This window comes from Melozone crissalis, unplaced genomic scaffold (genome assembly GCF_028551555.1).
Source record: "Melozone crissalis strain CALT ecotype California unplaced genomic scaffold, PUWL_Pcris_2 ptg000042l_1, whole genome shotgun sequence".
Taxonomy (NCBI): Eukaryota; Metazoa; Chordata; class Aves; order Passeriformes; family Passerellidae; genus Melozone; species Melozone crissalis.
The window spans coordinates 45,346,986-45,359,833 of NW_026535820.1; the positions used below are offsets into that span (position 1 = coordinate 45,346,986).

The 12,848-nt window shown below is 39.6% G+C and overlaps 1 protein-coding gene across 2 annotated transcripts in view; it reads right to left on the reverse strand.

The window, feature by feature from the left end:
* Nucleotides 1-12,848, reverse strand: part of RETREG1 (reticulophagy regulator 1) — a 65,183-nt gene that overhangs the window by 14,779 nt on the left and 37,556 nt on the right. Inside the window, exon 1 of one of the 2 annotated variants that reach the window (XM_054285277.1) lies at nt 9,311-9,384. The exons of the other annotated variant lie outside the window; for it this stretch is intronic. Within the exon in view, the coding sequence (XP_054141252.1) occupies nt 9,311-9,345 (35 nt within the window). The 5' untranslated portion in view covers nt 9,346-9,384. Of the gene's footprint in view, nt 1-9,310; nt 9,385-12,848 lie in introns of those variants that run through there. 2 annotated transcript variants of the gene reach the window in all.

A 12,848-nucleotide genomic window follows, 5' to 3' on the forward strand; every position in this document is an offset into this window, starting at 1 on the left:
CATATACCTTTGTGGAGTAAACAGAGCCTCTACAACAAAGCTGGTTTAAGAAACAACAAATAATAATAAAGACATGCCAGTCAATGTCAAGTCAAACTGGTACAAAGAATGGACAAACCGCTGTACAAACACTGAGAATCTGAAGTCAATTCTACACCAGCTTTACTGAGTTAGCTTTCACATAACACTGCTGAGTACACACAGCTTTGATCACAGCGAATGCAAGCCAGCCATCAGCAACTCTGGTCATTTCACTGAGATATATAACCCATTACATGACTAATGCATTAGCAGTAAACATTTTGTCACAAGTAGATCGAATTGCAAGATAAATAATCTACATTGTGAAAAAATGGCTGTAGACAGGTCGGTGCACAGCCATCGGGGGACACACAGGCGGTCAGAGCTAACTCCCGACTGCTATCAGCTGCACACGGTCGCTTTTGTAAAAAGGCACGATTTCGGTCAAAAATGCTCCGCGGAGACCCGTCCCTGCCTCCCGGCTGTCCCCGTTCGCCACGAGGTGGTGGCACAGCCGCGGGGACCAGCCAGGGACGGGAGGGGCGGAGGGGACACGGCAGGGACACAGCCACACTGACCGGCGGGGACACAGCCACACTGACCGGTGGGGACACAGCCACACTGACCGGCGGGGACACAGCCACACTGCCCGGCAGGGACACAGCCACACTGACCGGCGGGGACACAGCCACACTGACCGGCGGGGACACAGCCACACTGCCCGGCAGGGACACAGCCACACTGACCGGCGGGGACACAGCCACACTGACCGGCGGGGACACAGCCACACTGCCCGGCAGGGACACAGCCACACTGCTCGGTGGGGACATGGCCACACTGCCCGGTGGGGACACGGCCACACTGCCCCGTGGGGACACAGCCACACTGCCCCGTGGGGACACAGCCACACTGCTCGGTGGGGACACGGCCACACTGCCCCGTGGGGACATGGCCACACTGCCCCGTGGGGACACGGCCACACTGCCCGGCAGGGACACGACCAGACTGCCCGGGCACCGCCACCTGCATGGAGCAGCGGTTTCGGCCATGGGGTAAAGCTCATTGAGGTCCGAACCCCAAAAGTGGTGCCCTATTCCTGGCTGCATTGTAGTACTTATGGTGTTGCAGTGGTGTGATTTCCTCTTACACTACAAAATAGTCAGGGTGAGGGGCTTTTCCTTCCCTTTGAGGAAAACAAACATTGAACTATTTAAAACAGCACACCTGAAATGCATAGGATAAGAGCCCTGTGTCTTGGACTAGGTGACTTTGGCAATTTCCCAGCCATTCAAGGCACTGAATGCAGATATTTGTCTGTGACAGAGGGTGCAAATAAAACCATAACATAACTCATAGAGATCACTGCAGGAACCCAGCTGGAGGGATGAGCAATGTTACACAGAACTGTCTGCATCCCACCCACAGTAGAGATTTCAATTTCCATCATCTCTGATAATTAGTGGCTTCAAGAAAGTATTATACACACATTTTGGCCTACAGGAACTGCAATTTTTATGGATAGGCTACTTCCCCTAAAGAAACACTGCTTCCAGCTTCTATAAACCATTCTACAGCATTAATGAGTATTTTAAGAGCTGCCCATTTATTCCATTACTGAAAACTACTATTATGACAGTGCTCTGAATAATAAAATCCTTTTACAGACTTTTACTCCTACCCTTTATTTGAAATTGTTGACAATCAAAGTAGAACTTTGTGGAAGCACAAAGCAAAAATGAACAGGCTTGATACCTACTATCAAATTAGTGTCTTGAAATAACTAGGACAACTGTAGATACTCACTTTAAAAATTTTAAGCTGATAGCAAAAGCAGAGGGGGGGAAAATACAAAAGCAGAAAGTACAATAAAAATGCAAACTATTTTCACCATTAATATAAAGACAATATAGATAAAAGAGAAGAAGCTATAACAAGTCACAATCATAACTCATAAAATGTGCACTTTTTCATCTTAATGATGAAAAAGTGCACATTTGCCGGGCAAGTTCTCTGCAGTTGCCTTGCTTGGTGATAGTGATGCTTTCTTTGACAAAGTTTTTGAAAGCATGAGCTGCAGTGCAGATAAAAGATCTTGCTATATGCTTTGGCCCTGTGGTACACATGCGGTGCATGGACAAGACAAGCAAGAGGAGTGGATGAGTGGATGGTATAGGTGAAATTTGCTTCAAAACTTTGCAAACACACTACTGAACTCCACAAAAGAGTACTTGGCAGTCGCTTCTAGGCCACAAGAAATCATAAGACACCTTTGTTAGTTCTATAATAGCTACAATTTTCTATTTTACAAGGAACACCAGGGACTATTGGGAAGCCTTACTCTCATCTTAGGCAATTAGAGGTGTAAGAAAGTCAGCTTGCTGATCTTCTGTGTGACCACCAGATGCACGTGCTGCCTCTAATTGTTCATACCTCCCAACAACCACCAGCCTTGGTGATATCTATCTTTCCTGTCTTTTTACCCTGAGCCAACCTAAATAGCAGTGTTACCCACAGTCCAGAGGGCTGGGACAAAGGGGAAGCAACAGATCCTGGTGAAGGGAAGTGAGAAAGAAAGGAGGTACATCATATAGTTGTATGTACAACATATAATGTATGTACACAAAGGGAGGTTATGTCATGGCCCTGTAAAAACAAAGGTAACTATGAAACTTGCATGAGATCAGAAGGAAAAAGGCACATGATGATGCATACTCCAGAGAAATTAATTTTCCAATGGTCACATTGAAAGATAAAAAAGGAAAAAGAAGACACGTGAAGTGATGTAGATGATGAATGTGGAGTGCCTGACTATGACATAAGTCAACCAAGAATATAAATCTATTTCAGCATAATATTAGTGCATTACTTAAATGTGAACCCTATACTTGCTGCCAAAACAGCTTTGGGGACTGCTGTCCAGGTGCTCCTTTGGGGATAAGCAGCCAACTTTGAATACTTTCAAAGGCTTTTGTGGGTCATTTAGAAAGAATAATAGTTTATGCTCCCATCACTTATTCTTAGTTTGATATGCAGTGCTACACTTCCATTCCAAAACTACCATCAATAAGGTTGAGGGTGTTCAGAAAAAATAAAGTACTCACATCCTTCTGATTGCCTATTGCATCATTTCTATAACTGAGCAAGTATATAAACTGTTGCCTAGTAATTGTAAAAAAAACTGACCCAAAACACTCTACCACCCAGAGGCTTTCACTGATGACAGTCACAAACCCTGGCCAGAAGAGACAGTGGCATTATGTTTGCTAAAAATGACTGATGGTGTCATGCTCCCATTTCATAGCTAGACATCTGTTCAAGCAAAGCCCCATCACATTTCTCTCAGAAAGGTCAGCAGATCTCATGTTACTGGTTTAAAGATCTCTTCGTGATGTGCTGGATTTTTTTGAATTATGTGCACACACTTTTCTACGTATCTTCATGCAGATATGCTACTCAGAACTGCAGCAGGGACAGGAGAACACCATGATGTGGTGGATCAGAAGGACTGCACCCACATAAACATAGAGTTTGTAATTATAGAGCTTCTAAACCCTCCTGATTTCCCAGCTGTAACCACACACATTTGAAGCCTGTGCACTCTGTAATTTTCAGGGTAACTTGGAATGTAGTAGTCAAGGTGGAAGAACTGAAAGTTACATTCCTGAAGATATGTAAATCAAAATGTAGGTAATATTGCTTTTTGGTAGTTTTTTAAAAGGTAATACGTAGAACCTATAGGATGGTGCAACTGTAAGGGACCTGCATATCAAAGGACAAACAGGCAACCAGGAGTTCATAATGAAACTCAAATGAAATCCAGGCTGTAAACTGCTGGCAAATCCCAATCAAGCAGGTCTACCTTTTCAGAGCTTTCACAGGTTTCTGCTGTAAGAAAGAAGTCACTGCAGTGCAGAAGGAAATGATTATAATGATACAGTTTTTCTCTGAAGCAAACATTTTATACCTGAAGACTTAGGCACAAAAAGTAGGTTTTAAAATTTTTCTTCTAAATTATTAAGGTACAGAGATAAGGGATTTAAAATAGTATCTAGACTAAAAAGGTTTGTGTAAATTTTTTATTTTATATAGCAATTTCAGGACATATACTGCAAATGAAAATAAACACCCCTTTTTCTTTCCAAAATATAAAACTGTTAAAAAGAAATTTCACAGTTAAGTATATTAAAATACCAATGGCAAAACCTCTAAAAGCTACTATTGAACTTTGTTGGAACACAATGCACTATTGATTAGACTTATGGACACAAAATGTAACACATTTGTGAATGTTATGTGTCCTATGTGGAAAGACAGAATGGCCAGCACTACTAAACTCACAGCACAGCATCCTAATGACCCATGTGGCTAATTTTAAAGGTGACTATGTAGAACTGGGCTCTATCCTGTGCCACTTTTGGATCCTATGCAATCATTAAGTATACTAAAATAATTGTATTTGTGTCATGTGGCCATGACCAAGTTAACAAGACCTGCAATTTAAATGAATCACTGCGATACCATGTAAAATCGTCCTTGCATCAAAGACTTCCACAAAAAAACAAAACAAAACAAAACAAAAAAAAAACAAAAACAAAAAAAAAAACCAAACCAGGATGCATCTACAAATATACTCCATTCTTAAGACTTCAGGGAGAATTTTCATCTTCCACCTTTTTGCTCCAAATATTGCAAAGCCTTTCTAACAGAAATCTGTTCAGCTTGTACACATCCATATGCACCCTATTTCCCATTGCTAATCCACAGGTGCTGCAGAGATTTAGGCTCACTAATATGTGGTACTGTGGCTAACATCCTTTAACAGATCCCTTCAATGTTGAGGCTTTGGCACCCTTTGAATCTCTAAGATACAGAGACAGATCTTGTTTTTAAATGGAAGCTGGAGAATGTAGTTATCCCCTTTAAAGAGTATCTAACACTTCCCATCCAAAAATCATCTTTAATTATCATACCTCCAGTACTTCAAATACATTGTTTATAAGAACTACTAAATTATGCTATACTGTGTAACATTGCCCCTCAAACTCTTAAAGTGTTTTCTTCCCAGCCTCATCTATCTGCATCTGACACTTCAGTTTTGTGCTTTTTATTAATAGTGCATCTGTCCAATATGCTGTTCCTGTTTTGGTTTTTTCCCAAGGGAAGGTCTGGAATAAAAAGCTGGAAAAATATCTTATTTCACAGCTTTCTCCCTTTTATTTCCTGACCAAGATGATTTCTTGTAATATTACTGCACAAGAAATATGTTTAAATCAACAGGATTTGATGAGGCTGGATGTGCCTTTCCCACTGGACTGCAGAACAGAGTGGTGGGCCCTGTGACAGATAAGCAACCTTTCATCCCTGGCTCTATTTACTCCTTGCACTGAGTGTTAAACCAAAGCCATAATTATATTTTCTTCTCTTCAACTGACATGGGAATATTTTACCACTGATGTCCTGCTAAACAATATCAATCCAATAAATTTAAGGTAGTTTTTTTGTTTATATTACTAGTTGAGAACAAAGTTTTCTGAAAATGCAAGCAAACTTATTCTTATAAAAATACACTGAAGTGTTCTGCAAAGAGACAGGGAATTCATCTTATCCAACAGACTGCTTAACTGAAAAAAATGGCCCATTAATAACAAGATTTTATTTTGGAGGGCACGTGTTCATCACTTCTATTCAGGTATAATACATCAGTCATCTTATGAAGTCTTAATAAGGAGCTGCATTGTATTTCTTCAGCTGACTGACCACAAACTGGTTAATTCCAGCTTTTCTTGAAGGTGATTCCAGTATACAAGTTCCTCAATACAGCAGACAGTATTAAATGTTGTCACTTTTTGCCTAATGTCCTGCTAAGACAAACAAAATATACTCCAGCTAAAGTGGGGCATTTCAGGGCTGAGCTGCTGTGGGCAGACTGTGGTGAGCAGACTGGCAGCTCCCACAGGAAACCCTTCCTCTGACCTGCACTCCTCCTGCCCAGCCCCCTGAGGAGAACACCAGCTACTACTGCAGTTCCAGGTCATTCAAAGCATGCTCTGACAGTCAAGTGCCATTAGTCCAAATTCATGACTTATGCCATTAAGATTTTTTAAACATCTCTTTGCATGAGAACAGAGTGTTTCAGTGCCATGTACATGCTATTACTGACTTGCTTTCTCTTTAGCAAAGACTATAATACTCTTTACTATGTTCTGTTGCCCTTTTACCAAGATGGTCCAAGGGCTGGGATCTTTCAGGTCAGGTTCCCATTTGTAACTGTTACACACACAAAAGAGATATTTTTGTTCAGAAAAGTAAGGAAACTCCTTACTAAGCAACAAGACCATAAAGTTCCATTTGCAGACGTTTATACAGATCTGGCCAGCTGTTGGAAGCAATTCTTATGGAATTATTTTTCTCTTCCAAAGACAACTCTTTTAGTGCTTTTTCACAAAATCAATTTATTTTCCTCCTTCACAGCTTCCTCATTCTTCAGCTGGGATATTCCTAGCTCAAGGCCTTTCAAAGTCAAACAGCTAGGAAAGATGAACTTAGTATTCCCTGAAATGCAGGAAAGCTGCACTAAAAAGAAAAAAAAAAAAAAAAAAAAAAGAAAAAAAAAAAAAGAAAAAAAGGAAAACTGCATTTTCAAGTGCCAAAGAATATTTTTTCAATTACTTTCTGTGTTACCTATCAAGATGACTGTAACTTTTTCTGTGCACAACTTCATTTTGACTCCTTTCCCTGGGTTTTAATGTATAAGTAGGTTATCACTTACTACTCTGATGCATTACTGAGAGTTCCTAAAGCCATATATTTCCTCCACTTCAGGACCTATATTCACAATAATACATCCTTTATACATTCTTGACTATCATTACATTCCTCACAAAATGTCAATTAAAAAAAAATTATACTATCCTACACCAAAACTGAAGTGGACCCAATGGTAGAAAATTACTGAGGGAAAATATCTCCTTACGCTAAATTTTTTTCAATCCTCTACCTGTGGCCATGTATTTCCTCACTGTTCTTCATCTGCTAGCAGCCATGATCATGTGATCATGTGCCAAAACACAACAGAAGATACAAGTGGGTACCTGCTCTTCACAACTCTTCACTTTTTGGCTAGTCTTACTAAGTATTGGTGCCTCTGTTCCTTTGCTTTTGGTTTTAATTTGCAGTATGACTAACAGAGTATTGACCAATGCCACATAGTTAACTATGATGTAACCATGTTCATGAAATACACTTGTGACACAATATTACATATTTTCTGAAGTAGGACATGAACTTGGAGAGAGGATGTAAGAAGTATTTGCATCTGAGCAGGGCCTACAAGGAGGGCAGTGCACTGAAACTAATCAGGGATCAAAGCTCATTCTGCACCTTCCACAAAAATACCACTGCTCTCCTTTTTTAAATGCATACAAGCTGAAGCTTTGATTCAGTGTGCCCTTAAAATTACACTATTATCTGTACATTTACATTACAATTTCTTCCTTTGCAATTCTAAGATTAATTGCTCCTGTACAGCACCCATAGCTCCTCCTTCTATTCCCTCTTGTTTAACTTGGACCAAAATATTCTGACCTCCACCAGGCCTCATTAGCACTTCTTCAGCAATGTTCTCCAGTTATATCCTATTTGTTATGACCAAGACAAAAAGGCAAATTAATTTCAGAAAAGGAAATTGGAAGACACAAAAGGATGAAGGATGAACATCAGGGTCAGTTAATTTAATGGTAGCTTCAAAAATGATAAATGGGCAGAGCGGGCTCTGTTATGTTTTTCCAGGTTACTGCTTTAGAAAAGCTCATCTTTTTTCTTCCAAAACAAAAACTCCCAACTTTGATAGAAAAAGAGGTCTTAGAGTCTTAGGCCTTCTGTTTAGCTGCCAAATTTTGCTGCAAGCCTTTATAGAGAAAGAATTATGAACAAAATAAATTAGATATTATTACAAAGCTGAAAACTTTTTTTTAAGGGGTCACACATATTTCCAGTTTTCTTTATTGAAAAATAAACAATTGAACAAAGTGGAGATCTCACCAAACATTTTTTGAAGAACAGCAATTAACGCTTTGGTGGTTATCAGTAATGAGGCAACATTTCCTTAAGAGAAGAAAAAACACTACCTGCCACTACAATTAATTATAATCTATGTTATATATGTACAGGGCACAACCCAGATATCCCTGCAAACGGAAATGTGTAGGTGACCCCACCCCTGCAGAGACCCAATTGTCCCTGGGGATCACCCACGCTCATCCAGTCAGGGGGCTGTGCTTCAATGTGCTGCTCTACAACAGACAACCAGAACTATCTCCTGTGTTTCATCTTGCAACACACCGACAGACATACTGGAAAAACAACCACATAAATTCAAATTTTAGATTTAAATTTAACTAGAAGAAATCAAACCCAAAGCCATCATGAAATGTCCAATTCTGATCCCTGTAGTTGCCTAATTTCTTAGATTTGCCTCTGTATTCTGGCATTTCTTCACTAACTTCTAAAAAAAAAATCCCTTTCTACATACATGACAAATACTCTTTTTACCACATCAAATATTTCAATAACATCATTTTAGAGCCAACATTTTGATTGAGTGCAATACAACACATAAAGACTATGGAAAAACCATGTGGACTTAAAGAAATCTAGATTACAAACTCTGCCATAGCCAAACATCAATAACATCAACTTTTCAAATACCTATTTTAAAAAGTATTTGGCTAAATTTAATTAGGGCATTTATTTCATAGGAATGTGCTGAGTCATATTTTAGAAAACAGTATTTTTTAAAATGTTATCAAGTTTTGGATACATAAACATTTTTTTTGTCCTGACTGTTGGTTTTATCAGCTAATTAAAATAAAAGCTGAACTTCAGAAAGACAGGCATACCTCAAAGGGACCCAGTGCCCTATCTCACAGAAATGAGTTAGTGTTCTGTCAGTAGCATGACTCCAACTAAATTATTTCCATGCCTGACATATTGAGGCATTGAAGGAAAAAGTGTGCCGGTAGAAACCACACAGCATTTTCTTCCCTTCACCTTCAGTTTAAGAGGTACCTCAGAGCTGTTCCATTTAGCCTCTATCAGACACTAAGACTCACACTTCCCTCCTGAGAAGGTTAGCATGAGAGGCAAAGCCCCCAAGAAGCAGAAGATTGGTTACAACGCAGAGAAAACTGATCTCAAGGCTGAGCACTCAGGAGCACACACAGATTGATTACATGGAGCCTCAGTCCTTGCTGCACTGCACGGGAGGGCCAGCACAAGCAAAGTACAGTACCTGTCATCTTGTCCCAGATCCTCACTGTCTGGCATTTCAGATGTAAAAGGGAATTCTCAGTCTCCCTCTACCAATCTAGATAATCCAGGCAACGATCTTCTAGTCTGTTTTGTGCTTTAGGAGCCACCAGCCAGGCACCTGTGCTGCTCTCCGCCAGGAAGAATGCTCCTTGCTCAGAGAGCAAATGTTTACAAGACATGCTAAGAGCTGCTGGTCTTGAATGAAGTTCAGAGCGGTCGCCTTTGATTGGCCGTGTCTATAAATAAACAAGTCGTGACTCACCTCACACACTATGACAGGGTGTTTAGTAGCAAGCACGGTCAAAAGCCAAACAGTTTGTTTTCCTTCTGGTCATGTGAGGGAGAATCACCACTCATTTAGTACTTTTATTTTTCTGCTTCTGCTGCAAATCGTCCTCAATATCTCCCATTTTTCTCAGGTGTAAGCAGCAACCCAAATGATGGGAAGCTAAATCACTCAAGCTTTAACAAAGTGAAAGGCTTGAAAATATGACAGCAAAGAGTTTATTCTTAAAACTATTAAAAATCCTTTTTTTCCTCCCTGCAAAGCGTCAGTCACAAGCTGTCAGAAGAAGCCAAATTATTTTCCAATGACTAAATTCACAGATGAAAAAAATCCACAAAACCTTAGTAATTCTTTTTAATAAGGAATAGGAAGACAAGTTTTCAATAATGATTAATTGCATTGCATTTAAGTTCTGATTCTAATCTCATCTGCCACAACTAATCTTAGATAGGAATACCAGAACACTGTGCTGAAAGAGTCCTCAAAAACTAAAGTATGCTGGCAGGAGGAAGCTTTCTGCCAAAATACTTTGATTGCTTCTGTGAAGGTGAATTGAATATGGATTTCCTCCTACGGCTTTTCCTCCTATTGCTGCATGCGTGACAAGGATTCTGTCACTCCAGCTACACCAGCTACGTCTCTATTAATTTTCAACACCCCCGCAACCTTATCTGTGCTGGTGCCGCTTTGTCACACAGCCCAAGACTCCAAGGATCCCCATGTCTGTCGTTCAGCACATGGCTCAGCACTGCTCCTTCACACAGCCCCCTTCCTTCACTGAACAGGCTGACCTGTTGTTCTCAATAAATTTTCAAATTCACATTACATCCAGAAACCTTCACGTAAGAAATCTCTTTTCCTAGGGAGGAACCCAGCAAGATTTACACCTGCCTGTCCTGCATGAGACACTAAGAATTGTCCTGTGGATGTGAAATGTTAAAAATAAATTAACAAAAAAAAGAAAGTAAAGCTGGAGCAAAGGTATGCCATGTATCTTTGATTTGCTAAGCTATATATGGTGCACTGTGAGTAATGCATAATTTCTGGAAAGCTGCTTAACTTTTAGAACAACAAAGGATTCTACCCTTTCTTTGTTTTTCATATAAATTTCTTCAAAAGGACTAGTAAGATCTAAAACACCAGGAGTAAAGTCCTCTGACTAAATTATGCAATACAATAGACAAATAAGCATTAATAAATATCATGCCTACAACTGAGACTTTCCATGGTCACCAATACCTCCATATTCCAATGCATTCACATATTTTTTTTCTTTCCTTTTCTTTTTTCTTTTCTTACTTCTGATAGTTATAGATGAAATAATTAAAATTTGAATTTCTTCAAGCTTACCCTGAAACAACAGAGGCGCTAAATTCAAAAATTTTAATTAATGAAATGATTCTGTGTAACAGTTTCATCTTCAGATTGAAGTTGTGATGTCTTCTGATTAGAAAATGAAGCAAAAGAAGTAACTGAAATCTGTAACACGAAGGAGCATCATTCAAAATTTAAATGTAGCATCAAAAATGAAAGCAAACAAACCTGAACCCCTTATGCAACTTGGGCTGCTTCAGTTTCCATGCACTGCAATATACTCTTACACAACCACATAAATTTAGTATGTCAAATGCCTTTTTAAATATTCCATTTTAATGCTGATGATCACACTCAGAAGCTGAAAAGCTTTCAGTATCAAGTCTATCCCTGTATTTCAGCCTTGGAACTTGATGTACTCCAAACTCCTCAAGTGCAACTTTGGACTGTTCATTTCTTGGTCACACTCTGTACCCAGAGCTTATTGCTACAGCAGAAAAACTGTTTACTTTTACAATTCCTTGCAACTCTTTCCAGCTTACACTGAGGCAAGGAGGATAATATCACCTTATTTACTTATTCATAAGGAAGACCTGAAAAATTAGGTTCAAAAATGTCTACTAAATGAGTACCTACCTAAAATGTCAAGGACCTGTTAGGTTGGAATTGGAGCATTTATAAAACACTTCAATACTCTAGTATTGAAGTGGTATTCTAGTGGTATCACTGCTCATCACTTTTGAAAATCATACTTGACAACAGCATGAGTGCATAATTAGTGGAACTGCAATCACACTGAAGTATTTTGCTTGATATCACAAAGACTATCTATAAAAATAATCTCTTTTTTTTTCATTCTAAATTTTTCTGCACCCAAGGGAATTGGAGTTTGTATTGGCCCTTCTGGAGGTTTCCTGCAGAACAGGTTCCAGATTATTTCACAGCAGCATGAGATGAACTGACCTTTCCAAGAACACTTGGGTGGAAGCAGCAAGTAAACAGAAGTACTGCACTGAATCAGGCCAAAGAGCTTTGGCATCTTTTATTGGGTCCAAAAGGAACAGCCAAGGAAAAAAATACATTGCTTCCTTCTACAGGTAGCCTTCCAGACTCCAGCTTGTGGAGATTTGAGCCAGCAGTGATGCCTATTTTTTAGCTCTGCGTGGATTTCTATCCTATGGTGACACCTACAACATCTTGTGGCAAGAGCATCTGCAGCTTAACTGCATACTATTTGGGAACAAAAAAGCAGCCAACCCCCATCCAATATTGTTTGCTCTGGTCTAGCCACTTCAACTGAAGTGTTCAACTGGTTTCCAAGATGTCTTATACTAGAACATGCAGATGACAGTTAACTCTCTTCAGCTTTTCACAGTGATTTATTGTTTTTGCAGACCATTATAGTTTGGGGGTTTTTTGATGGGACTACAAAATTGAAAGACAAAGCTGTTTAGAAAAGAGTTTACCATTTTTTATCATTGCTAAAAATCAGTTTTAAACTTCTCCAATATTGAAAACTCAGAGTGACTAGAAATGACAGAATGAGGAAGGAAAGTATTTTCCTACCCATGTTATTTTTCAAGGAGATCCTTATTTCCTTGCTTAGCTGCAGCTAAGCTGTGTATTAACTGCACTGGACTTGAGTCACTCTTCTCTGTCCTTCTAAGTTCCTTCTTGCCACTTTTGAGGCCTCAACTCACATGACTAATCTGTGCTTCTCTGAGCAACTTCTTTGTCTGAGCTGCTACATTCCAGCCTTGCCACGTCTCACTTCTTGCAGCGTGTTCTGAAATTCTCCCTCCCCTTGGCTCTGTTGGTTCTTCAACAGAAAGAACAACCCCTTCTACCTCACAGTGAAATCCTCCTCCTTGTGCTATTACTTCTGAAAGGAACATGGAAGCTCTTGGTTTCATAATCA